Here is a 27,983-nt window from a genome sequence, read left to right as displayed (position 1 = left end):
TACATATATTAGAAATAATCATGTATAAATCATTCTCAGTTGCTGAAATGGCTGACTACTGCAGAATATCTTTACACTATATTGATTAAAGTAAGAGACTGTAGAGATTATTTTAGGATAAGACTTGAAAAAATTCTTATATAAAATGATCAATCTATCATCAGAAAGTGAAGGAGGCATTAGCTGAAGTTGGGCTGATCCGTTCATCACTAATATATTACACGTTTGTTGTTGTTCATTTTTCATCATTTCTAATGAAGAACAGGGATCTGGATTCATTATTTGTAAATTATCAAATCAGCATATCAAACGGATTTCAAATCCAAAGCTTTCAGTATATCAGACCCATTCATGACAAGTCTTTCTAGTCTGGTTGAGCTGGTCTACTTTAGCCCTGTCTGCCTCTCTCCTCTGTTGCCTCTAAGGTTTCCACAGAAACGAAAAAGTCAATGCTATTTTAAAGAATGCTTTCTTCCCTACTACACCTCTTAAATATTCCAGCTGCTTTGGGGTTTCTGTGCTACCTGTCCGCACTCAGTCACCTCATGCTTTTAAATTAGATTTAGAGTTTAAAAAGATAGTGCCTGATGGTGCCACCCCACTGCTGTGTGCCATGTTTTCTGTTTAACTTGGAAGAGATAGAATGGTAAATTACAGCCGTTGTGGGTAAGGGGAAATGTTGTGAAATTTAAAAGTAATTACATTTTGAATAATAAATGGAAATCCTGGGGAAAAAAAAAACCTCAAGGAAAAGCAAATTGGGAGTAACAGGGAAATAATATCACTTGGCAAGTTGCAAAGTTGGAGGTCATATTAGAAGGTCCCAGGGCAGTCTATTCATTTATTTGTAGTGTTTTTCATTCCTATTTACTTGTGGTTTCCTCTTTTGCTAAAATATGCTTGATATAATTTGCCGTAGAGACAAATCAGGGTGATAAGTAGTTTGTCTTATTTAAACTATACAGTCCATTTCTGGTGGTATAAAGGAGCTGGAACTACAGTTAGTGGTATTACTTTAAATGCAAAAGAAACAAAAGATGTGGCAACAGGGAATCGAGCCCATAGACATGTAATAGGAGGCAAATGATTGTTTCCGACGCTGGGCAAGGAAAGCCTTCTGTGAAGGATTTTATGTAATTTTGTTCAGCTGAACAAAGTGGAGAATACTTAACAAAATTGCCATTTTTAAAATCTCATTGTGAATACTCAGCATGCTGTGATCATACACTGTGTAATGGTGTTTGCAATGAATAAATTGCTGTAGATACTATAATATAAATAACTGTTTTGTGCATTAAGAAGCAGTTCTCTTCATGATGGTTTCTATCTCAGGAACGCTCTGAGGACAGAACTTTAGAGAATAAAAGCATCAAAGTACTCTTTGAATAATACTAGTGTGCTAAAGTGCTAGGATACTTTTAATAATTTTTAGTGGTATTACTTACAAGTGAATAATAAAATCAACTAAGTGATACGCGCTTTGGTCTTAATCTATTTGTTATTTTTACTGTGGCCAAAACATATTAATTTTAAACACAACACAGCTTCAGCAGCTTCAGCCAATAACTTTTAATGGCTCCAGTGACAGGAGGGCAGAGAAAGTTAATCGCAAGAAGAAAAGGATTTGCCTCATACAGGCTTTCAGTACACTGACCTGGTGTGCTGCCGGTTTGTTGCAAGAAAGAAAGTGGCAGGAAGCCCAAACGTTAAACTGTGTATCGCTCTGGGTGATCAATGGACCTCTAGAAGCACCTTGCTAAAACTAGAGAAGACTGACAATGAAAAAATGCCATACTGTACGGAATTCAAGTGCTCTTAATAAGCGTAAGAAGCAATATCTAGTGTTATCCTGCAATACATTACTGCTCCTTTGACAGCTCATTGGGATCAGCTTTCCTAGATATTCTTTCAGTCGCATTTACTACAAATATGTCAGTTCCAAAGTGTAGATGAAAATGGTAACTGGCTTCAATAAAAAGCACTTGATAAAAGCAGGATATAACCACTTTGAAGGAACTGTAGTATGAGCTAGAAAAATGTCTTAATATCCTCCTTTTCTTACTGCTTGCCTAAAAGTACTTTTTTTTCAAAGTTTCTTATGGAAAGATGGTCTCAATCAGAAAACTGGAAGATCTGGAAGAAAGTCTCATCCAAATTTTTCAGCTGAATTCTCTCGCTGAAAACCAGCTGAATTCTCTCGCTGGAAACTGAGTGGTGTAAGGGATTTGTCTGAAGTTTCTCTTTCTGCCAAAGTGGCCCAGTCATTTCACTCTTGGTTTCCATTGTGAATAATTAAGTCTAATTAAAAATACCTACCCAAAAATCATGCTTATCTCATCTAATTATGTTGATACTCCAACACATGTAAAACATATATTCCCAGTAATATTGCAGGGTGACCAAAAATACTGGATCTAGCATAGACACAAATTTGAGTGTTAGATCATGGAAAGCCAAGCTTCTTCACTACATATAGTGTCTAGTTAAAGTAAGATGAACAACTCTTTAAAAATATATATATATATTGTTAATTTTCTTGGAGTAATTCAGATTTTTTGGGCCTCAAATTTAATGCTGAAAAATTTCTAACTTTGGTCTAGATAATAACGAGTAAGAACCATGAGCATCTTCCCATATTTTGATAATGGCACTTTTTGCACCATCTAGATGAAGGAATTGAGATGAGGATTAATAAAAAAAAATAAAAGAAAGAAGATGTTAGGAGTTTTCAGCAAATTTTCAGTAAGAAAAAGAAATGAAGTAAAGGTTATGCATTCCAAAGGTACAAATCTAGGGAGGGTTTATTTCTTGATAAGAGTTTAAGTCATCAATAATAGAGCCGAACTAAGCACTTCTCTCTAATTCTTCAAGGGTTTATTTCTTTAGTTGTTCTTTGATTTTACTTCTTGGAGACCAGCCTGCTAATTTTATTCATAGCATAGGTGTTATTAGCCATACAACTGTGCCCATTGCCACAGGCAGTCTCAGTGCTCACTGCTATCTCTTTGTTTTTGTTTTGTAGAAATGTATTCCTTTGGCTGCTGTGGCAACTGTTTATTACATACATTTATAAAAGTACCTACTGATATCACTGTAGCATCTGGGTAGGCAGCTGCGACTCGCTTTCCCTTCCCTATGCCGCTGCTGCTGCAGCACCCACTCTGCTTGCTCTTCATTTTCTGTGTCTCAGAAGAAGGGCAACAGGGAAGGAAGGAAACAAAACGAGTAACTGCTGTACTGTAATAAAATCCCCCTGCACCATTTTCCACCCCCTCCTCGTTTCTGGAGAAAGATGAAAAATGATGAGATGTGTTGATGGCTGTTGATGAGAAAAAAATAAAGGTTGAATTTAGGGAGAGGGAGATCTGCGTGTACCTGAAGGGAGGGAAGATCCACCATGAAGAAGGAGCAAAGAATTATCACCATACAGAGAGGGGGTGGGAAAGAAACCACCCTAAAGCAGAAAATAGAAAGTACAGGTTCTACAAAGAAGAATTGTCAGTAACAAGGGAAAATAGAAAGTATGGGTTCTGCAAAGAAGAATTGTCAGTAACGAGGGAAAAGAAAGGGTGAAGGCTCAAGAGGTGGTGGATCGGGTAGGCTTCCAGAATGGGGAGGACAAAGAATTGGGACAAGAGCAGAAGGAGCTGAACAGATAGCTGGGGCTGCTGGCACTGTCTGTATCTGTTCCAAGGCCAAAGAGACACAGCAGTGGGAAAGCAGGGCTGAGAACTGCAGTTACTCTCGGGGCTGTGATGCCAAAGCTCCTCGATGGCACTATTTTGCATTTTGTTGAACGGGACTGGGCTGGGTGCGCAGGTGGATCTGAGTTACTCATTCCCAGATTGAGATTATCCAGCAACCGCTTTGCCAGCACAGCCCCACTGCCAGGCTCATGGCTGTCCCCGAGCTGTGGTACAGACCAAAGCAACGCTTCCACTGAGGACCAGTTTCAGTATTGGCACCATGTTCAGAACAGAGAGCAGAGTTATGTACTGGGTTTATTTTAGTGAGGCTTTGTATGAGCTTCTCGAGAGACATATGTCACTGAAAACTGAGTCTGCAATCTTCTGTTTTGTCACATCCATCCTCTTCCCTCACCAGCAGTGCCCTTAAATTATTTTGCCAGTCTTGCAATACTTCTGTATCCTCTTTGCCCTCTGGGCAACTGGCTTCCCAGAAGCATTCATGGAGGGCAGCTAGAGGCAGGATCTGCGCCAGCATAACTGTTAGATATCTGTGCAGGAAATGGGATTGCAAGAAAAACTCTTGTATGTCTTATAAATGGAGATAATTTTGTGGTGAGCTTCTCTCCTCAGAGGGAAATCTCTTAAACAGTAAAGTCAAGGCTCCATGTAATGAAAGAGAAGGAAGAGGAAGAGACTTGAGTGTATCCGTCTTCTGTCATATGCTACCAAAGACAGTTCAGAGGGTCTGCATCCTCCATGGACTGCACCTAGAGCTGGAGTACCCCAGTTCTGATGTGTGTTTCTGTGTGCTAATGCAATTCAGATTAGATAAGGCAGTAACAAGAATGAATTGCCAAAGATGGTGCCGTGGAAAGGGAGTTCAGGACAAAGTTAGTATAATATCATGGTCCTGCTTTATTCTGACCTGCTATAAAGTATGAGGATAAAAAAGAACTTAAACCTACCCAGTTCAGAAGAATCTTTCCATTTCTTTCTGAGTCCTGAGGAATGGGAAGGCTTCCCAGCCATCTCGCTTTCCTGTTTGATTTGGCCTGATCGCTTCCCCCCACACACCATTAGCATGTCGAAACTAGAAGGCAATTTTAAGTTATAATTCCTTTTCTTACTTCTTTGTTTGGTGCTATAGGCTTGCCTTTCCCTTGTGTTAAAGAGTACAGTTACACTTTAAGTGTGAATATCAGCAAGATTCAGAGACCAAGAACTGAACTAGTCCTTGTTTTCTATGGTATAAGGTTATGCTACCTCCAGTTACAGATGCTGGGGAAGCAGGGGATCCCTCATGAAGAAACATAAGTTAGATTATAAAATAATAATATTATTATGACTAATTTATTCCATACGACTACATGATAAACATGTGAGATACTGTTATTTCTTTGAATTTCTGTATTTGTACTTTTTTGAGCTATTCTCTGGAAATTGAGTAATTTGTATACAAATCACAGCTCCGATAAAACTAAAAAACAACAGTACTTTCATAACTTCTCCAGATAGGTTTTCATCCAGTATGTCTCATAGATGCTGCTGTTTTCATACAACTCTCCTAACACATCATTGTAAGTTTAGTATTTCGGGATATTCTAAATGCAGGGAAAGCTTGGTCTTCATAATGGATTGTACCAGACAAGCAGTTTTTAGCAGCACAACTTTCAAGTGACTGCCTGCCTAAAACATATTGAGGGAACAGAAAATACTCAGCGTATTGAGCATATTTAAAGAAAAGTGAATTTGGTTATAGTAGCATTGAAAGTATTTTGCTACTAACTGTAACTGATGTGCACACGTTTTACCTGCAAGCAGGGATGTGGGAAGCAGTGACAGAACTAAAATATGTAAGGAGAGGCAAAGGAGAGTGAAATACAAAGGAGATCATTTTACATGTTTTGACTCCTTTGTCCTGATTTTCATGCACCCATACTGATGTCATTCCGGAAGACAAAGAAGACTGGCTCCATGCCCACCCTCCCCAACCCTTCCAGTGAGCAAAGCCTCCCCAGCAGGTAAACCAGGCAATATTCTGTGTGGTGTCTCATCAGCTATAGGGGAATAATGACAGCAGAGAGCTAGCTCTTAACAAGCCATTGATAACTTCAGGTCTCCATGACCCTTATGCTCATCTGCACCTCCTTGGTCCTATGTTACAAATTCCACCCGGGAGATCACGCTGGAGATGTGGGGAGTGCCAGCTCCAGAGTCACAGCTCCAGAGTCACACCACGTGCTTCTCGCTGGGCTCCTTCTTTGCCTGATCCCGCAGGTTCACTAGAGTTTCAGCGTCAAGGCTTAAACTGAGAGGCTGTGCTGCTGGTCTGACAGCAGACCTGTCCTTCTCCTGACCACCTTATCCTTCCTTATATTTCAGCCACTTCCCCCCTGGAGCAGCCACAGCCACTGTTACTTCTCCCTGAGGCTGACGGGTTTAGCAGCAGGTTAGTAGCAGGCAGCATGCGTGTGCTCTGGCCCTGGGTCAGCTGGGTTCAAGACAGATTTAGTCTGCCGTTTGCCGAGCGGGTGCACATCTGGATCCATCCTTCCAAAGATAACAGAACTTCAGGCACTGAGATGTTTGGTTTGCTTTCTTTGAGATCTGTGGTTCGGTTGCCAGTAACATTAATAGAGCTGGAAGATAAATCATACTGAATGTAAAACATTTGGGCTTCAGCATGCCGGGCAGATATCCATGTAGAGAGAAGGGCAATTAAATTCTCTTGCATTATAAACCTTATAGAATAAGGCTCTGGCTGAGGTCTTGCACATATGGGAATTTTCTCTGGTGAAGCCTGATGAGTCGTAGTTCTGGTTGCCAATAATGTGGATAAATAAAAGGCTTAACAATTAGGAAAGAAGGAAAACAAAGATAGTACACCTGTCAAACTTTTTGTATTATTGATGTGCAAGTGAAAAAACGTTGTGCTTGTGCATGCTGTTGCCCTTAATGCCAGCTGTTGCCTACGCACAAGGAGTGGTATTTTACATCGGCTGAACAGCCTTGCTGCCAGCAAGCACTCTAACAGGCAGCGTCGATAACAGCAGTCTTCCCACACTCCATACAATTCAAGCTATTCTTCAAATTAATAATAATACTTAATAAAGCTTCATCGCTCATTTGCAAAGAAAACCTTCAATTAATGTTAATCAGCATCCTCAGAATGTGATCAGGCTAGGCTTGTAGCTGGACGTGCCGGAACAGTTCAACTGGCAGATGGAGCATTTTCCAACTATTCTAATTAATGACTGTTCATTTCAAATGTTAATGCAATTAAATAAATAAGAAAAACAAATAAAAATAATATACATTATGAAAATGCCACTATCAGAGAGAGTGCGGATCAAAAAAGTGAGCCTCGCTCAAGCCCAGAAATGGCCCAGCCATCCCCTCCTGGCTAAATAAGGTCTAATAAAGACAGGGCTTGCTTTTGCGCCTTGCTGTTTCCAACCATTTCTCTGGGATCGACATTTATATCACTTCCATTTTAACCTGCTGGCATCAGATGAGTCATTGCTTCTCCAAGTGTTAGAACATTTTTCTACAGAAAATGGGAAAGGATTTCCTTCACATATTACAGGCTTTTTTTGGTGTAAGATTTAGACTGCCCCTGCTTCTTGCCTTTTCTATTTGAACTAATTGCCTGATTTTTTTTTTTTTTTAAGGGTTTTACTTTCTGCGAACCTTGTATACCATAGCACTGATGTAGTCCCACATTCGTTTGGGCTTATAAAGAGTTCAATTAGTCCCTTAATGCCTCGTTCAGTCACAATTAAACCTTCCCTGTTGACTCGGGATTGGTCTTTCTAAAGGCAGTGGAGGTGTGTTTAATTATTCATTCTCTGGTTTGTTTCTTAGAGCAGTCTCAGCTGTGCTTTATTATTCAAAGGTTAATGCAAACTGAGAGCTGGGTAAATTAAATTTGTTTGGCAGCTAGCAACCTGGTGTATTATAGACACTGTGAAATATGGATGGCAACACTTCTGCTATTGTGACACTTAAAAAGCCAGATTTCAACTTTAAAACAATTGCTAGTTTTGTTACTATGGCTGATAGAAAATGAATGTTCCATAATATTACAGTCTCTCTAATCCATTTTTGTTAAGAAAGCACGTAGTTTGGAAAGCCAAGAAGCATTAACAGCCATTATAGAAAATAGATGTAGGTACCATGACTAATGAAGTACACCGTGCAGTGCTAAGTCACGCAGTCGTATGCAGGGAATCATGCAGTCAGAAGTTTTAATGAAGGGAGCCCAAGGAATTTCAGGTGAAAGAGGGTTTTATTAACTTTCAGTGAACAAAATGAATAGTTGAGCAGTGAACATGACATGATGTCGTATAATAATTGTATGCCTTGGGTACATTGTGAGGCATGGAGCATAGCCAAGAGCTTTCATCTGTTCTACGCGCAGGGTTATTTCACAAACCCCTGCATCCTGTGGAAATCTTTATTGCAAACATAACAAGAATTGTTTCACAAGAAATGCCTTAAGACAATACCACATCACTTATTTGAGACATCTACCAGCACTGCCTTCCTCTGAAAAATATTAATCAGATACCTAGAAGTCACCATCCCAATTGATCCTAATTAAAATTCAGGTCCTGTATCAGTGACTGGTAACAGCAGGCTGTGAACCAAAAGGAAGTCTTCATGTTCCTTAAGAGGCCACACTGAGTAAAATATGTATTTCTATGGACAAGCATTACGTTGCATGAAAGCAGGCTGTGTTGGCTTTTGGAAGAGTCATGCCCAAGAACTTTTATTAGTTTTTAATTTGATTTTGTCAGGAATTGACTGTGTGGATGAGAAACTTTTCTTGTTTCACATACAGGTTTATGTTTTGTACGTTTTAAATAGTGTTTCAGTACAGTGTTTCTAAGCGAAGACTTTGAATTAACATAATTGAACAGTTTAACCTGCTTCCTCTTTATAGTATGTTTAAGATAGGGCAACGATTGCAGAGTAAAGCAGCCTTCTGTACTAGTGACTGGAGACCTTAGGTTAGTCACTTAGAAAGTGCAGCTGCAAGGTCGCTTGTACCTCCTCAGTCTTTAGTACAGTCTGTGCTGTATAATACTGTGTGTAATTACACTGCTACTGACTGATGAGGTAGGTGGATGAGGAGGTAGGAGAAAATAGGATGGCTTGTGAAGCAAGGCAGTGACAAGACATCTCAGCAAAGTCTCTGTATCCTGGCACCATAAATACTTCACGTCTGCCCATTAAAACATTTGAGATAAAACAGTCGGGAATTTTTCTGTGTGTATTTGAAGAATTTATAATGTGAGTTTAATACTTCTTCCTGGCTGAATATATTACTTCACTGACAGAGCTTAGGACACCAGTTACATGTTTTATCCAGGACTAATTTAATGAATGTGATACACAACTTTTAACTTGTAGAGTTATTGCAAAACCAGTGTTACTACTAATAGAATATAACTGATGCAGTATATTCTTGATTGTATGTGGTTATTATGTTATATTTTTGTTTTCTATTTTAGTGCTGGACCCAAAGGAGACAACATTTATGAATGGAGGTCAACTATACTGGGGCCTCCAGGGTCTGTATATGAAGGTGGAGTTTTCTTCCTTGACATTACCTTTTCACCGGACTATCCTTTTAAACCACCTAAGGTTAGTAGGATATTAAAAGTCTGATAGGAGTCCTCTCCTTGTGATATTTTTTTACGTGTATGTTGGTACATCATTGTAGGATGAAAAGTAAAACTTTCAAGGCAATAATGAATATTTAAACTGAGTATTTTGATGGAAAGAAGTTTAGTAACTGTCTAAAATTTGCCTGCATGTTGCCAGTATAGCTGGATGGATATGGGTTTATTTAGAAAATGGTTGCATAATTTCCAGCAGTTATTTGTTTGATTTGGATTTGTTTCTAATATGAAAGCATTTATATTTGAGTTGCACCCTTTATAAGCAGCTGAAGATACTTAATCTTTTCTATTGACCTGTAGCATTCACCAGGGGTCTGTGACAGTCTGACAAAAATATGCACCTTTTGCACTACCCCATATAAATTACTTCTGCAGATGCAAGATACAGTATTGTTCATGAAGTTAAAAGTAATTGCTTTACATCAGTTTTCTGGAAGAATGTGGAAACACAACAGCAGAGGCAAGAAACTGGAGTGAAAGACAAAGACTTACAGAATTCCTTATAGATTTGTTTTTTAATGCTGTCAGTAATGACACTAACCACAAATGTAGAACTGTACCAATCACATGAAGGTGGCAGATCATTACCATGATCAAGTACGCTTGGAATGTCAAACAGGAAAAATCTGATGATTATAAAGACTGGCAAAACAGAAATGGTATGAAATGCGGTAGTGAAGAGTGTCATTGATAACCAGTAGTAATAATTGCTGAGGGAGGGTGTCAAAATGGGGCTTTATTGGGTGGTCACAGGATTATTACAAACCACTCATCTAATGCATCTATAAAAAAGGCAAATATAGTCCTAAGATGCATCCTCTGGCATTGCCTGTAGAGATCGGAAAGACGGAGTGCAATTCTTGGCACACGTGTTCCCTAACAGGAACAGAAACTGGGAAAATTTACCCCACAGAGCTGTTAATAGAATCAAATAAATTGATTGTCTTTTATGAAACAAAGTGAAAAGAGATGAACTGCCAGTGTGGAGAGTGAGGGTCCAGAACAGCCCCCCTGGGAGGAGCTATGGGAGCAAAAAGATTTACCTTCTCTTTGACACTTTTGTGAAAGGCTTGGTGTGCCACGTTGGTCCGTAATAGAAGGGTATTGCATTAAAGAAGAGAGTAGCTGGTTCCTATTTGATTGCCATGACTACACTATTGAAAGAGAAGTGTTTATAAACAGAATTTTAATGCCACAGTAGTAATGTTTATAGTAGCTAACATTGATATTATCAGGAAAAGTTTTAAAAAAGAACAGGAGATGTGAATTCAAAGTACTCGTCAGTCTGTAAATCGGACTTTCCTAGCTGGTGACCTAAAGATGGGTCAGTATAGCAGTATTCGAGATGGTCGAACTTTGTGTCCCACTTTCAGTGTTCCAGTTTAGGGAAGCTTTGGGGTCACTGACAAGTCTTACAGGGGTTGTCTTGCGAACCGCACATTTTCAGGTTTAAATAACTGTCATCACACTGTGAAGAAAGAATTTGAAACTTTGTAACTTCTCCTTCAGTTAGTTAAAGCTTTGGGCACACTGAGCTGGGGCGATGCCCTGTTCTTCCTCCTGCCCAGGCCAGTCCAGACTTCTAACTTGCTATACAAGATCCGTCTTGACAGGCTCTTTTTGTTCGCTTCTTTGCTGGGCTTAGTCTGCTTGTAGTAGCTCTAATGCAAGGGTTACATTCAGTCCCCCAGCAAATTAAAATTGTACTATTTAGGGGATATTGGCATATCCACTAAATGGATTTATTGAGTATAAAATAGAGCTTGAATTTCTCTGAGAGTTCCAAAGCTAGTATGTGAAGAACTAGATCTGATAGACAAGTTAGAGGGGTATCTTGTGTTGTTCTCTCTGTTGAATCTGTTGAGTCTTCAGGCAGTATATGCAATAGGCACCCTTTAAAAATAGAAGGTGAAGGTCTAGTTTGTTGTTTCACCACGAGGTAAAGACTTTTTCAATCCACGCTCCGTTGTGTTTGGCAACTGCGTTATTCTGAGACGTGAGTAATGCAGCTGTGCATTGCTTAGTAATGAAATATCAAGCAAAGAGGTGGTTCTTGTCCTGCTTTGTAATAGATTTTTTGTCTGCCTTTATCTTGATGCCAGATGTCGTTGTATGAAATGTGTGCATATAAATCATATGAAAAAGTACTGCTTGATAAAGGATGAGAGAGTTGGTGATGCCATATTCTGTTACTAAAAGGCCAGTATTTATGATGAGGGAAATTGTTATCTCTAAGAAAGTAATGAGTACATGCGCACAGGGGACTAGTGTCGAATATAACTACTATGTCACTAGCATCTTTTTAACGTATGGATTCTTACTCTATTCACTTCCGCCACTGTTGTAAATCACCCCCATTTTCAGTCTGGCTGTAGGAACTTTCAAACAGTTGCTATTTTGTTACACCTATTTTCCAGACCCCATGAAACCAATTCATAGGCAAAATAGTTCAGGAAATCCCTTGAATAAAGCCGAGTAGGAAGATGACTGCTTGTCACACGGTAGCTTCTGCCAGTCAGTGTTGTTGGGAAACGATGGTTAAGTATGTTCTCCAGGCACTTATTTCTGGCAAAAGAGAGGTGGTGAGTACGTGGACTGTAACATATGGACTCACGGGATGGTGCTGTCTGTGTCAATGGGTGTTAATATCTCTTCTACTTCACCGCAAGATCTGTGATATTTGGTGCTGTTCTTAAAATCATGGGTCTTAGGGTTATGGGAGTAGATGATCTTAGATTTTTTTTCTAAGTATGTTCCCACTCCTCATGGCTCTATCGTCTTAAAGCATCTAGAGATAAAGTACAAGACTGTGGAATGTACTGAGAAAGACATAAAACGTATTCCTGAGTGTTGGCAAGATTGCCTTCTTGTAAGTAAAGTACATAGCAGAAAGGGTCTGATTCACATTCCTCACTATGAATTTATACTTTCCTCCTGAGATTTCTGTGGGCCATTTTCATCCCTCTTTTACTACGAAGTAAGGAAACATTTAAATGAGTACTGTCAAAATTGTTCTTCCAAAAATGTGACCACAAAAGACCTGGGAAGAAACAGAAACTGTATTTCCCAGATGCAATTACTTGACCCAGCCAGAGGTTCCAAAGGCAAATGCCCATGTCACATAACATAGTTACTGTTAAAGGGCCTAAATCCAAAGTGTATTAAAATCTGCAGAAAGATATCCACAATCCCTTTTCCTTATCTATTCTCAGATGTTCTGCACTCTGTTGTCATGTGTATGTTGCACATGGATGTTGAGAAGGGTAAAATAATTTTAAAATAAGAAAAAAATATATTGAAACTGTATTCTGGATAAATGTCTTTTATTTTTATTAATATAATTTAAAAATATTTGTGGTGTAACCATTTTTTGGTTTGTGTTACACAAAGTTCTTAGTATTTTCTAAAGTATCCAGATTCCTTCTATAAACACTGTTGATGCCTATTCTGATCATTTGACACCCTGCTGCGTATTGGAAAACATTAATTAAAATCAAACTTCTGAGAGCACACTTGCACGTGACAAAAAATATTTGGCCTATATTTGGGGTTTTTTAAACAAATGTATAAATTAATTTTCACTTGTTCTTCTGGTTAACCTGCTTTCCCACCTTGTCTTTATTACCCAAAAGAAGCTGAGTCACTCATAGATTCAGATTTTGTTTAAACAAAGAAAAAGTATCTATCCAAAACTGTCATTTTATGTATTTCTTCAGTTTTTAAACCTTTGTAGCCTTCATCATTGCATCCTTTTAAGATTTTAAAGCTTTTATCTCTGTTCTTTGCATCCACTAATTACAGCGTGTGGTCCAGTTCACGTTCCTAGTTTTGTACAGCCAAGCATCACTGCCATCAGGTTTTGCTTCCAGTCTGCGCCGATCAGCCTTTCCCCTACAGGTCCACAGTTTTCTTTTTGTCTGTCCTTACCTGCCAGTGTCTCTCTAAAGTTAGGCCCTAAGCATAATGTCAAATTAAGTTGTTCTTCACCAAAACAGACTATACCATGTGGTAAGTCAGAGTATAATTTGCTCTCACGATATTAATTTTTTTCCCCTTTGAAGTCAGTCTATTTCAGTCTTTCCACTTTTTCTCATGCCTTGAAACGATTCCAGACTTTCCGAGCCGGAGGTCACTGAACCTTTCAGCTCTGCTTTCCTTTCAAATCAATGGCATTTGGCTTTCCTCACAACTGCAGCACACTGGTGCAGAGGAGGGAGTTGTTCTTCCCCAGGAAGTTTATGTGTGTGACTGATGCAGCCTGAGCAGGAGTGACGGCTGGGCCATCCCAGCCGAATTCCGACTTGTCTCCACAACCAGCAAACAGGATTTTTAGAACAGCTCATCTGAGAACTGACAAATTAGCTTTGGCTTTCTGGGAGGCTCTAATCAATTAAAGAGATTTCCTCAGCTCCACTGTGAGGAAGCTTCTCTAGCACTGCAGAAATTAGCTGAGCGCCCAGATGGCTGAGCCGGTGAGACAGCGGGCAGCCCGCAGAATCGCCGCTTAGCTGCGTCCTGGGCATCGCGATGGTTTTAGGAGATGCCAGCTGGGAGGAAGGTATGGAACAGACAAAGCGAGGCCTTGATGTGGACATCAGCTCACCTTCTGCTAAAGGCCAGATGCTGCGGAGGCCTCGGTCTTGGTCACAAGGTGAGGTTCTGCTTCAGCCCAAAAAGACGACATCTCCCTTGTAGTGTAGTGGGCTGAAGAACAGAGAAAGCTGTGCCCTGTTCAGAGCAGCCACTTAAAGAAATGAGTAACAATACTTAGATGGCCTGCCAAGGAAATAACCTTACATTTCTCCAGTGCCTTAATGACCCCTCAACCTTTTTTAGAAGTACCTTTGAGATTTCTTCGTCCTGCTAACTATCTTCCTTTCATCCTTAATGGATTCAGACAGTTTGCCCCTTGGCTTTAACAAAGGAACACTCTCTCTCTTGCCCTGTCTCTTTCTTTGGGGTATTGAATGGGATGTATAGCTACGCAGAGATATAGATGCCTCTTCTGTGGGAGGTTGTGTGTATGTGTGGGTGTATGTGTGTGCGTATATATATGGGTATATGAATAGGGCTTATCATATCTTCCCATTAGCCTGATCTGAGAGAAAGAATTTCAGCTAAATTTCTGTCCTTGGTCCACATCAGAAATTGGTGAATTCCCCTAGTATGCAAACTTTTAAGTTGAGGTCCTTGAAAGTTTAGCCATCACAACGAATTAACACTGCACCATTATGTACACGATAGTTATTGAAGGAAGGGCGGTAATTTCATTATCCTGAGTACTGTCCCCCCGGAGCAGGAAGCCTTGATAAATCAGGAAGCCATATCAGGGTCTTTTGTACAGGTGTTTGTAGAAAAATGAATGCTCTTCAAGAGAACTCTCCCCCCAGGAATTGTCACTGCAGTGGTGTCTGTATTTTCATCAAGAATAATCTTTATTAATAACTTCTACTCTCATATTTGACTGCGTTCAGTCTATTACAGTGCCAATTCAATTTAGCTGTAGCTGATACAATATGGATATATCTGTCATTATCCTAGTACTCTGCTAGCTTTATTTTTGAATTTGAGTGATTTATAAAATCTCTTAATCCCAACTCTACAATTAATCTTGCTAGGGACTTTAATCTCAGCTGACTGAAAAATGGTTTGCAGGACTTGAAAGCTGCAATATGCTAAATCACCTCTAAATCAAAATTAAAATAACAGAAAACTCCATTTCCTCCTTGTGAATCTCATATGTCTATGAACTAACTGAAAAATTGTTCTCGGCATTTGAAAGCTTAGCTGTTCTAAATCAACTGTTGGACTGCAAGGAGCGTCTTTTGCTTTTGTAAATATAGTGCAGTGTCTATGGAATCTGGTCTTAATGGCAACATTAAACATCTCTTCAATTTTTTATAAGTTATTGTCATATAACACTTATCTCTATGCACTAAATATCATTATGTGGAATCCCCCTGTGGTACCAACTTTCTACCTATTTCATAAATTCAGCCTCATGTACAAGGGGCAGTTCTTATTCTTGGCTCTTACTCTACTTTTTCATACTTATTTTATATGTGATTGTGTCTTAAGGACACTTTTATCTGCGGGGCAACAGAAAAACAGTATTTACAAGAGTAGATGAGAAAAAATAATCATCCATTGGTATTTCTAACCTAAATTATTGAAGTGAGCCTTACAAGGCAGACCCACACGTGCGCTTCCCACTCCTCCATCACATGCAGCGAAACCTCGGGCGTGCCGTAGGTCCCATACCTTCAGGTTACGCTGAACCTATAGGGCAGCGTGCAACGGTGTGGGGCTCGGGACAGGTCCAGCCCAGATGGCTCTGTAAGAAACTTCGGTGTCTCTCAAAATGACAGAATCACAGAGACGTAAAGTGGAGGACAGAGATGCAAGCAGAAATATGTCAGGCTGAGAAAAGGATCGATAACTATGTTTTAACGTGAATAAACGCAAAAGTTACTTTTGAGAGGGAAAATACCATGTAAATCTCTGAGATTTCCTTTGAATTCAGTTATCTGACAATTCTTCTAGTAATTGCCAAATTGAATTACCATTCCTTCTAATGAATAGCCTTCTTTTTCATTGTTTTTAATCTACTGATTTATACCAGTAGTTTGTATTTATTTATTTAGTCTTGATTACAATGTCCCTATCCAACTAAAATCTTCCTGTTTTCCATCTCCAAAACTTAGACAATTCATCATTTCTTTCTATTTCCTACAAATACCCCATACCCGAAGCTCCTCTAAAGGGCCTATAGAGGCATCTTACAGGGAATATCTTCTGCCTCACAGCAGTGGTGCGCATACTGCCTGTCAAATATATTTTCAAAAGAGGACTTGTGATGTCTATTGGATGTTTCAGAAACTGTGTAATTCTGCTGCAGCACACGTTTTACTACTGCATAAAATCCACGTGTGATCTAAAAATGTATTGCATATCAATGTCCTTTGTTGTCCTCTTTTATGCATATATATATATATATACACAGATGTGAGAAGAGGAATTCTATGTACATTATTACTATAGAATAAGAGCAGATGAACTGATTAGGACAGAAAACTACAGTTTTGAGGTCAGTCTGCCTCGAACTTCTCACGTAGGGAACACCTGAATACCCAAAGGTTGTTAAAACTGGGTGAGAAAAAAGAAGCCCCCGTGCCTGCCACACCTGCCTCTGCCTTGATGCCATGCATGCACCCAGAAGCTCCCTGCTTACAGAAGCGTAGCAGGATTGAGAAGAACAATGAAATGGTAAAACTGCCTGTCACGTGGTGATACGTGATTTTTTTCAGGTAGAATAAAAATGTTGCTACGCGCTAAGCTTACTCACATTTAGGTGAGATGAGTTGGGTTGTGTTAAAGCGAACATGAAGGAGCACTTTGGCGAACCCAGAGAGGCGTGTATGTAGGACAATACAGCCTGCATGCTTTAAGCTACAAAAGGGAGGATTTGCTTTATAAAACTTAAATGGCCAGTAAATTTAAAAAAATTTTACTCTGTATAGAAGGAGTTTATTACTGACTTTCCATATGGAGTTACTAATTGTAAGAAAGATTATGTTGATTAAATGAAACTCATTTTGTAAAAAATCGTATCAACTTTGTCAGAGAAAGCTTTTGATGCTTTGCATCGTACAATATTTTTTCTATTCTGAACGTTCCTAATCCGAACAGTAATCCATTTCCCTTGCTCTCTCCGACTCTTCCTTTATTTTCAGAAAACTTTGTGGAGTTTAGGACAATTTTTTATTTTCCCTCTCAAATACATCAAAGATTATCAAGGTCCCCTTTTGCTTTTTCTGCTATTAAATCTGTGTGCAAAATGAGTATGTTTATATAGTGTAGATGTTTAATATTGCTGTACTTGTTCAATATTTTTTTCCCCTGCAACAGCCTGTTCAATGAGACAACATAAGTAGTTACTCAGCTTCATAATTACCATGAATATAATGAATAATTACTCATACTGCATACTGTTTCATTTTCAGTAATATTAAAGGTTAACTCATGTGAATGCTATTCTATCCCTTTTAAGTTGTTATCGCTTTTAGCTAGCCATGTCTCACACAGTGCATTTTGCCACAGAAACCCAGTGTAGTTTGCATATCAGACTTTTCTGTAGGTCAAGCAAAAGTAAATACAATTTATTATTTCCTGCTAATGCAGATGACATATCTTTTCCTTTGATAAAGTAAACTATAGCTGTTCTTTAGCAACTAAAATTAGGTGTGAGCAAGCTTTTTAAGAACTGGCTGAAGTTCATTTCTTGGCTTATATTGAAATTGTGCTCTTTAACAGTAAGCATCATGTGGTCAGTCATTTATTATGGACTTTATGTGATAATCCATTAAGCATCTCATGATTGTTCACGTGTATGCTACGAACATGTAGTTACAAACCAGAGATGGATCACCCTGTCTTAGAAAGGCAGCATCAGTGCTGGGTAGAGATAAAATTAAGTGCACTCTGTAAGAAATGTAAGGATGCTAATTAATGTAGAGGCTATTGCATGAACATTGTGTCACTCAGAGCTGTAGCTATTTTTCATTTAGGTTGTTTTATAGTATTCTTCTAATTAAAGAGTACAGGCCTGATCTTGTTTTTATTATTCTCTCTGTTCGAGCAGACAAATCTATTGCTCATAAAGTCTGACAAACTGAGGTGGGAACTACTTACTCCCTCCTGAGCTCCATGAACATCATCATAAAGGGCATCATATTTTTTAATATATATATAACCTTTTCTGTATGCAGTACAACTTCTTCCACTTCAGGTAGTGCCACTGCAGTTTTATTAAAACAGAACTCCAGGGGAATATTTGAGGAAGACAGAAGTTCCATCTCAGGCAGGCAGGCAGGATTGCACTCCAGTAAGAAATGAAAGAGCTTGAAAGGAACTTTGCAAAACTGCGGGAATGAGAGCCTTGGGATCTCAGCCCTGCTTCCAGGGTTGGCCGAGCAAATGGGGTTTGTTTTTGTTTATTCTCCTGTTGACTCTGGGAATCTTTCATCTCTCCCTGCGCAGCCACCAGGCTTCGGTGGGAGGAAGGAGGACCAGGAGGTGAGGGTTTGAACCCAAACAGTCTGAAGAAAGCAATTCCTGAGTGCATGCTGTAACCCCTTGTGTGCTAATATGCAATGCTGGAGAATCGTTTCTTCCTCCTGATGAGTTTTTGAAGAGAATTACGACTGAATTCAGTGGAGTCCGGAAGTGCCTGCGATGTGTTGGTGGGACCAGCCTTTCAGAGCCGCAGCGGCTTTACGTGCCTGTCTCTGAATCTCACAGCAAAGGTTAAACAAGTCCACACACAGAGATGCCAGTGCCGCAGTGGCTGCTTGGGTTTAGACTTAGTAAAGGAATGTTAGGTGCAAAAGAGAGATAGTGAGTGATTTTAGGACTACATCATGCTGGGAAACTGGTGTTCAAAATCACTCTGAGATGCAGGAGTGATTTATCTTGCCTACAACCAGTTGCCTCCAATCACTCAACTGAAATCCATCTTAACTCACTCTTCCCGGATTTTATAAACAGTGTTTTTCAGTCCTAAAACTTATTCAATGAACAGCCAGCCATAGCTTGACACGTACTTCTTTTCTCTGTGATCATTTTTTCTCCCCCTTTTGAATAGACAACCTCATATCTTCTTAGAGACTGTATAAAGGGGGGTTTTATTTGTTTAACTCTTGTTTTACAGTATTCAGAAGGGTTTGGCATTCAGCAGTAGATAAACAAAGGAGTTTATTATTGTTTACTTCCAAACTGATTGAATATAAATTCTTTATCATTACCTTTCAAAATCTTGTTTATAGTACTCTGACAGTTTTCAGAAGACAGTCTGATCTTTCCCTATTTCCTGTAATTCGCTTTTTTCTGACCTGCGCTTTTATTCAACAAAAATGAGATACCCTCTTAAAACCGCAGAATCAAAGAAAGTAAATCCATAGAGGACACTTATAGTTCAAAAAAAAGATAAGTTACTCCTCTGCCATTGAATTGTCTGAGGATAACTTCTCCTATACACCCACACACTCCCTTGAGCCCCACCATGGGATTGTTTAGGTGTTTTCCTTAGGGGATAAATAGAATTAGAGTGCACCATTTATAGGAACCATTTAAGTGACATCAAACTTAAAAATATGACAATAATAAAGAAAATGTAGTTCCCTTGGAATGGTATTATCACTTGGCTTCTCTTGACACAGATAATAGGAACAGTCCTGCATAACTTTAAAACACAACATCCAGAAAGTTGTATGTCAGCATTCCCCACATTAGCTGCAATTTGCGGCAATACCTAGATGAGCAAAGCAGTGTGTCATCCCAGTTGTGCTGTATGCTGCTCGGGATAAGAACACCATTACCTGTCAACAGTTCCCAGCATATTAAGGCTGTTATTAATACAGCTTCTTTCGAAATTCTGAAAGCTTCCATTTTTTTGTCATTAAAATGTCTCTTTGCACTCAGGCAGGCATTTTAAAGTGCACTGGCATGTTTGGTGAGTTGGTGACATATTTGTCAATGGTGAGCAGCAATCCTCATCTTGCGAGTGGGCACCTTCCTCAGTGTCATGGGTTTATGATGCGCTTATAGTGAAAAAATGCTACATTTCAGGTCTAAGTATTTGCTAAAAGTAGCCTTCCAACTACAAACGGGTGTAATCCCACATGCATTTATCCACCAGATAGCCTAAGATGACAGTGGAGTGTTGAAGAGTTTATGAAGGACGTGAACTACCTCCATTCATCCCAGTGGCTCTCTGAATCCTGCCGAATTCCCAGTGTCCCTACTCCAAGGGTTCAGAAGCAGCTAAGTCAGGGGAACGTGTGGCAATGTGCTTGTCCCCTCAGCTGATGGCAAAAAAGTTACACTTTAAAATACTGGCTCAAATTGATGGCCTTCTCTTAAGCAGGTTACAAGCTCAGACTGACCCATCAATAAATAATTTGGAGGGTATCATTTAATCTGTGCAATGGATTCAGTGTGTTTCCCCCGTATTCAGTGGGACCACATATATCTTATTACTTGATGTATCAGATGTCACTGAATAAAGTCCTCAAATTTTTCATCATGGAAGCACAGGAAAGCACCTTTGTTCAGCAAAAATAATTAAGTAAAAGCTTTATTCCAACAGTGTACTGAGAAGTAAGCATAGAATACCTAAAATTAAGCAGGTGCTAAAGTGTTTGCCCAAGTTGTGGGGCATACTGCTAGGAAGCATTCCCTAATTCGCTTGTATCTTGAGTATAAGAGTGCCTGGAGTTAATCTACTGGGGGATTTAACTGACCTACAATTCACAGGATGCTCCTCCACACCAGCTCCCTTAGTGGACACTTTTGACATGCAATATGTCAAAGGTAGTTCACCACTTTTGTGTATTTGTAACCTTCCTTGTTCAAACTGGCTGCCTTTTGTAGACAACCATTTAATTTTATAATGAAATACCATTTTCGTGATCTTGCAGAAGACTTCCTTCACTCCAAATGCTGAATGTGCTTGGACTCCTAATGAGGGGAAAAAAATAGAGCGTCTGGCTATAGTGTTTGGATGAATTGAGCTCATCGTGTCAGAAATATTTTAAATTCTCGTAAGTCCCGGAAGTGAAGCACTTAGGCTGTAAAACAAGAAGTGAAACCACAACTGTGGGGGGAAAAAAGGAAAGAATCTACAAATACGTAGGGTATGGAGTGGCAAACTATTAAATTATCCTATTAATTGGCAATACCTTTAGACATAGATGTGTTTAAAACCTGATGAGCTTGCTTTGTTGGGGTCTTTGTTACTGAACTCACTAGTGCATGACGCTGGGCCCAGAAGTGCTTTCCCAGATTTATGTGGAAAAGTACTTACAAGAAAAAGTATTTCTTGATGAGTGTAGTGTTTTAATATCAGAAATCTCCTGCTGTTCCTTTCCATTATTTTGTAATCAAAGCTGCTTGATTTAATCCAAATGGGAAGAATTTTTCAGTGTGTTAGAGAATGATTTTTTTTAAAAAAAGTAAATCAGGTACCGTGTTATTTCACTTGTGTCCTGTCTTCTGCTTGCTGACAAGTGGCTGGATCTCAGTCCCACTGAAATCACTGAGATTTCTGATACTGAATAAGATCAGAACAGGAGCATGCCTGTTGTCATTTTCCATTACTCTCCAGAAACGCATTTATCGGTGTGGTAGAGAAGGGATAGGTGCCTGAGCACTCCCAGTTATTAGCACTCTCCAGCTCATTATTAGCACTGCCCAACTCTAGTGAAGAGCACAGCTTGCTTAAATTGGGGTGCACATTGCCTGCTATTGTCTCCTGCCTAATCAGCCCCTCTCTTGGCAGGGTTATTGCTGATGAGACAGACCACTGAAATTGTACATCTTAATTTTAGATGTTATGAACATGCCATTAAAACCGTCTGGTTTGATTTGTCGTATGGGTACAACTGATGGAGAAATTAGTCCTTGATGACCCCCAAAAGGTGTTTTTTTATATCGCCCTTTCCTATCCAATGGCCCCAGTATTCATTCTGAACTACGAAGTGGACTTTCATAGCTGAACTTCTTTTAAAACAAAAGGCCCATATCTTCAACTTGAAGCAGAAGCATGTCATTCTAGGCTAACAGAAGTGATCTTCTTCTTGGTTTGTTAGATTATAGATCACCTGGGAGACAGTATAAAATGGATACAGAAATCCTCAAAATCAACTACAAAAAAAACCCCAAAAGGTGTTTGTAAGCAATTCTACTTATTCAACTGTAACCTAAAATCTGGAAATAAAAGCATTTTATTTAAGCAGCCTTTCTCAAAGATATTTCACTTTGCTTTTTCCCTAAGTTACTGATGCAATACCACCACATTTTTTTTCCTTTCCCTAAGTCACTGATGCGATACCTCCACATATTTTTTTCCAGTTTAATCTGTTGGGTCAAGCAGTGAAGAGATGGAGACAGCAGAAGAATCTGTCTTCTTCTGACTCCCTTCAACGCATAAAGTAGGTGTGGGCCAGAGTTATGAACGTTGCCCAGATGAGGGGCTGGAATAGCTTTTTTTGGCCCCATACGAAAATAATGAGAATGATGAGCCCAAGGCAAGAGGAAGCTCGGGAAACATGTCCCATTCTCACCTTGCACAAACAAGTTGCACTGCTGGCTACACGTGGAAGAAGCAGGTTTTATTTTCTGTATTTTCTTACGAATATCCCTATCTTTCCCAGTTTTTAACCAACAGTAGCAGAGTACTGTCATTTCAACCAGGAAAGCAGAATGTTAGTTCATGTAATTTTTTAATGGCGTAATAATTGTGTAATTACTGGCTTGAACACCATTGTACTTAGACAAGATGTCTTTTCTAGGTAACATTTCGGACAAGAATCTACCACTGTAACATTAACAGCCAAGGCGTCATCTGCCTGGACATCTTAAAAGACAACTGGAGCCCAGCATTAACTATTTCTAAAGTCCTCCTCTCCATCTGCTCCCTCCTCACAGACTGCAACCCGGGTAAGATGAATTAACTTTCACAGTCACGTTCATTCACAGTCACTGTTCAGTCAGCTACTAGGACATGGCCAGTGTGCTGTTTTACTGCTACCTACTAAATAAAGACAAAAATGTAAATTTTAAATGCCATTCATTTACGTTAAGACATAGTATAGAAAGCAAGCACAATTTCAGGAGCTCAAGTGCATTTTTAGTACTTGTGAATAAAAATCTTCTCATTCAAAAAGTCTGATCAGTAGAGAATACCTTGTAGTAGGCACTGATTTGGATATTACAACCAGGATATTAGTACCAAGAAATATTAATGAGTTAATAAATATTGAAAAGGAAAGCTTTCATTTAAATATGCTGATAATATGGTCTCTGAAAAGAATATTAATACAACTGGCAATGATAGATGTCTAACACAGACTCTACAAATAATGAAAATTAATTTAAATGAGGTTTATTCAATATCCTGGACAGCCAATATGAGTATTCAAAGCAAGCTGTCATTCTTATTAACTAGCATAGCACTTAACCTCTTCCCTCAGCTCTTTGAGATTTGTTTTCTGCCATTGACCACTAGATCTATAATTTCCACTTTCTCTTACCCTATTTACCAATGAATGAGTCTGACTGTAGCCTTGGAAAATCATAGTATATGGAAATTATTAAAGAGTTATTAAAGAAAAATTAAGCGATCTGTTTATATGTCATGAGGATTGTTGCGGGTTTTCTTTTTATTGTACGCGTCAATTTTTTTTTTCATTTGCCATCTAGTTTTTAAACCTTTAGGTTTCCTGGTTTTAAACTTTCATCTGCAACTGAAGGGCTAAAAATTGCTTTGCAAAGGGCAGAATGTGAGATTCTTGTGTAATCGGGGGCTGAATCAAAAGCTGTAACAGAAGATTGAATTATTTCAAAGCTCAAAATAAGGTGAAAGTGGGCAAAAAAGGCAATTGACTTTTATTTTCATGTGGATTCGTTACTCTATATATCGTTAAGACCCATGCCGTTCCTTCCAGCTAAGAGCTGGAGCAGTAGAGGAGCCCTGTGTTACCACCTCAGGCACATTTATTTCAGGTGTGTTGGATGCTCTCTGCTTATGTCTGAAAGACTGATTTGTGGTAGTGTCTGCCCCAAAACACAGAGAGGTGCCTGTAGGAAGTCAGACAGATTGATGACAGGAATGTAAAGAAAAACAAATGAATATTTGCTCGTGTGTCTTAGAGACCAGGTAGAGAGCTAGAGACACTCACTGCAAAGCTGTGTTGGGATTGAGAAACTGGCAATAAGTATGTGCCAGTTGTGGTCACCTTTTTTTGAAGGGATACAGTCAACTTGAAAGCTGGCCGCTTGCCAGTAGCGATCTGAAATTTAGAAATTTAGTAGCTCTGCCTTCTCAATCTTTTTGTTTCCCTTAGACTATTTGACAGATGCTGTCACACAACAGTTTTAGCTGTCCAAGTGTGTAAGAGGAACACTGAGAACAGTTACCCATACTATATTATCATATGCAACAAGTTAACATACTGAAAATGGGACGTTATTCTTCCCTTCAGTGTCTTTCAGTTAGTAGCCATAAGCATTGTCCTGACCATAGTAAACAAAACAATTTTATGACATTTCATTTTCAAATGTTCTCTTTAATTACAAAGTAGTTTTGGATTTTGTCACTACTTCATGTTAAAATTTTCATATGTTTTTTTGAGGAACGAATGCAATTTCTTAATTTATACTGTGAATTCCCCTCATAGGTGCTGATGGCAGGTAGCTGTGAACTGCTGAGTCATTTTTGCCTTCCTTTATGGTTGCCTGTTTCATGTTAGATACTTTTTTTATTAAAAAGCAAACTTTGAATGTTAATGATGTACAACAGAAGGCTTGCAAAAGTTTTTGCTTTTCAGCGTGTTGCCTAATATGCTACAGCTGGTTCTGGTTGTACTGCCTGTCCCATTATTTTTTATCAACATTTTATCATTAACAAATGCTTGGTTCCTTGCCATCCAGACTGAACATGGATGGATGGATGGATAGACAGACAGACAGAGAGAGATATACATCACTGATATATATCTCACTGAGATACCTGTCACTGAAATGTATCACGTACCTATGTATGTATAAACATACAGAAACGTGCAGATATGTATTTTCCTCTCTGTCAGCTGGGACTAATTTTCTAATCCCTCGGTCCTCTCTTCATCTAACTAGTCTGCCCCTTTCTAAAAGCAGAAACCCAACAGTGGTCTCGATTTGATAAGCAACTCTCAAGTCTTTGTTCACCATTCAGCAGCCAGAAGCAGATCAGGTCAAATGGAAAGGCAACATTGAATCTCCCACAAACATAAACACTTGGAATGGGTGAGTTTTCCACCCCCAGCCTCTCTGAAGAGAAGAATCAAGTATCAGTTACCCCCTAGTCTTACATTTATGCAAATCTTCATTAGAACAACAAATAGCAGTAAGAATGGCAGCTAATTAACCCTCAGTCATACGCAGTGATTAAACGGAGCTGGAGCACAGCTGCAGCTTCACTGGCAAGCGCTGCTATTCTTCTCCAGCAGGCTGAGCAAATGAAAAGAGGTATTTGCTCCTGCCGCTCCTGTCATTCACACAGTAATCTACAAAAGCCACGGAGAGAGTCTCTTTCCTCCCCGGTTATACATCACCGCCCTTTGTTCCCTATCACTCCAGGCAGGCGCGAGTTTGTCCTTTTTAAACAACTGATACAATCCTTTACTTATAAGCTGTCTCAGACCCTTCAGGCCTGATTATTATTAATTGTCTCAATTTTGCTTGGCAGTGTCAGCCAGTAAACTGTGTTAATGAAATGTCTGAATTTTGTAGCAGCTGGCTGACTTTTGCCATAGGGGGGAAGGGGTACTGTAGGGTTTGTGTGTGAGTGAACGTGTGTGAATTTTCTGGGAGCTCGAAAGCGCCAACTGGAATGGTATCAGAGAGATGGGAGAGATGGTGAGGCTGTTCAGCCTGGAGAAGAGAAGGCTGCGGGGTGACCTTATAGCAGCCTTCCAGTAACTGAAGAGGGCCTACAGGAAGGATGGAGGGGGACTTTTCACAAGGGTGTGTAGTGATAGGACAAGGGGGAACGGCTGTAAACTAGAAGAGGGCAGATTTAGATTAGATTTTAGGAAGAAATTCTTCACCATGAGGGTGGTGAAACACTGGAACAGGTTGCCCAGAGAAGCTGTGGATGCCCCATCCCTGGAAGTGTTCAAGGCCAGGCTGGATGGAGCTCTGAGCAACCTGGTCTAGTGGCAGATGTCCCCGCTCATGGCAGGGGCTTGGAACCAGATGATCTTTAAGGTCCCTTCCAACCCTTACCATTCTATGATTCTATGATTCTATACACCAGCATTCAACCCGGGGATTCATATTTTTCTTTGAGGTGGTACTCTGGGACACAGGTCACATCTTTTTCTACAAAGCAGGGGCCCAATCCTGTAAATGTTTTGGCATGTGCATGAGCAACCCTACAAAACCTGACAGGTACATTCATCTGCATGAAACTGGGTATGTAAGTGCTTTTAGGCTCTGTGCTGGTATTTACTTCCAGTGTTAGCTGCTAGGGCTTGCCTATGTGGGCAGTTAGTTATTTCAGAGTAACACCACGTGTGGACACTCCCCTGTTTGAAAATGTATTAAGTCAAGTCACAAAAAGCTGCCTTACTTGGAGTAAAAGTCAACTCTACTTCAAGTATTCAAGCGGAGCCCAAGGAGTGTAAATTCCCACACGGCCTTAATCCAAAAGACCTTTCAAGTGTGAATGGCCCCTGAGGTTTTGTATTTTTACTGAGCTTCAAGTACGAAAACATTTTTTTTTATATTGAGAGAGCTGGTGATGCTGATCTGAGTTGAAATGCTTACCATTCTCAGTTGGTCATTGCCACCTCAGCCCTTCCAAAGGTTCTCGAGCCTCAGGAAAATACTAATTTGGAAACAAGTCAGAGAAAATAAAGTGGAACAGCAACGAGACTGCACTGCAACTCTTTTCTTCACGTGGCCTCCTTTTTCACACATTCAAAGTCTGAATTTGGCTGGCCTGATGATCCCAAGATGTCTGAATAGTCTAACGTCGAATCATGTCGGCTGAATAACACACAGTTCAGCCTTGATTAGGACATCAGAACAAAGCCTGCTGCGTCTCCCTCACGCCAGCCTCTTCAATTCTGGTGTCATCCTCTGCCTCTAGCTCTCTACCATTTTTCCCACACACAAGTTCCACGGCCAGTGGGGATTATATCCGTCGATCGAAACGTTGACGTTCCCAGCGAACCGAATGCTCAGGCGCTGCTCCCACCCCTGTTCCCGTGTGGCTGCCGTGCCCGTCTGTGAGCTCCTGCCATGGGGACGTGCACGGTGGTGCAGGCAGCGGACAAGAGGGGCAGCTGGACACAGCATTGCTTTCCCACAAATGGGACCCATTAGGCTGAACGCTTGACTGGCTGCTGTAACCAAAAAACTGCTGATGGGCTCTACACAGCCTCTTCTTGCTTTGCTCTTTAGAAACAACTGCCTGATTTCTAGCCTGAGCGGACTCACGGAAATTTTACACCCACTCGTTTTTAAGCAACTCTTATTGTATAGCTTAAGAGACAGTTTTCCTGTTTTTCATTCCCAGTGTATTAATGAAGAACCATCCTCTTTCTTCCTGGTCTTTCTTTGCTGCACAGTAACCAGACCCATGTCTATTAGCCTCCTTCCCTAAGAGAGGCTTTCCGTTCCCCTGCTCGTCCTCGCAGCCCACTCCTGCCCCTCTGTCATGCTGCAGTCATCCTCCTTCATCGTGCCTGACTCATGTGGAGCTCATCGGGGCTTGTGGCACAGCTAGGCAGACTAACCCGCTCATCATCACCATCATCCGGGTGGAAATATTTACTGCTCCCCATTGGATGTCCCTGTCCCACTGGCAGCCCTGTCACAGGTTATTTCTTTCTTAGCCCTCTCATTTTCACTGTTTGCTTTCTAACCCGATTTAGTGAAATGACAGAGAATTATTACCCACTGTTGGTAATGCAGGTTGGTGGTGATGAGATCACAGAGAGAATTCCCAAGGCCATCAAAAGGAACTTCAGGGCACTGGGGCAATTGGTTGAAGGATCAGGGG

At 40.0% G+C, this 27,983-nt stretch overlaps 1 protein-coding gene across 2 annotated transcripts in view; it reads left to right on the top strand.

Annotated features, from left to right (window-relative positions):
* The window catches only part of LOC104333311 (ubiquitin-conjugating enzyme E2 E2), a 219,259-nt gene that overhangs the window by 168,142 nt on the left and 23,134 nt on the right, over positions 1 to 27,983 (top strand). For both annotated transcript variants that reach the window (XM_075417432.1, XM_075417431.1), the window contains exons 4-5: positions 9,206 to 9,338; positions 22,726 to 22,873. In XM_075417432.1, coding sequence (XP_075273547.1) covers positions 9,206 to 9,338; positions 22,726 to 22,873 — 281 coding nt within the window. The remainder of the gene's footprint in view (positions 1 to 9,205; positions 9,339 to 22,725; positions 22,874 to 27,983) is intronic.

Source organism: Opisthocomus hoazin, chromosome 4 (genome assembly GCF_030867145.1).
Source record: "Opisthocomus hoazin isolate bOpiHoa1 chromosome 4, bOpiHoa1.hap1, whole genome shotgun sequence".
NCBI classification, from domain to species: domain Eukaryota; kingdom Metazoa; phylum Chordata; class Aves; order Opisthocomiformes; family Opisthocomidae; genus Opisthocomus; species Opisthocomus hoazin.
Note: the sequence above shows the minus strand (reverse complement) of the source record. Positions and strands in the feature narration are given on the sequence as shown.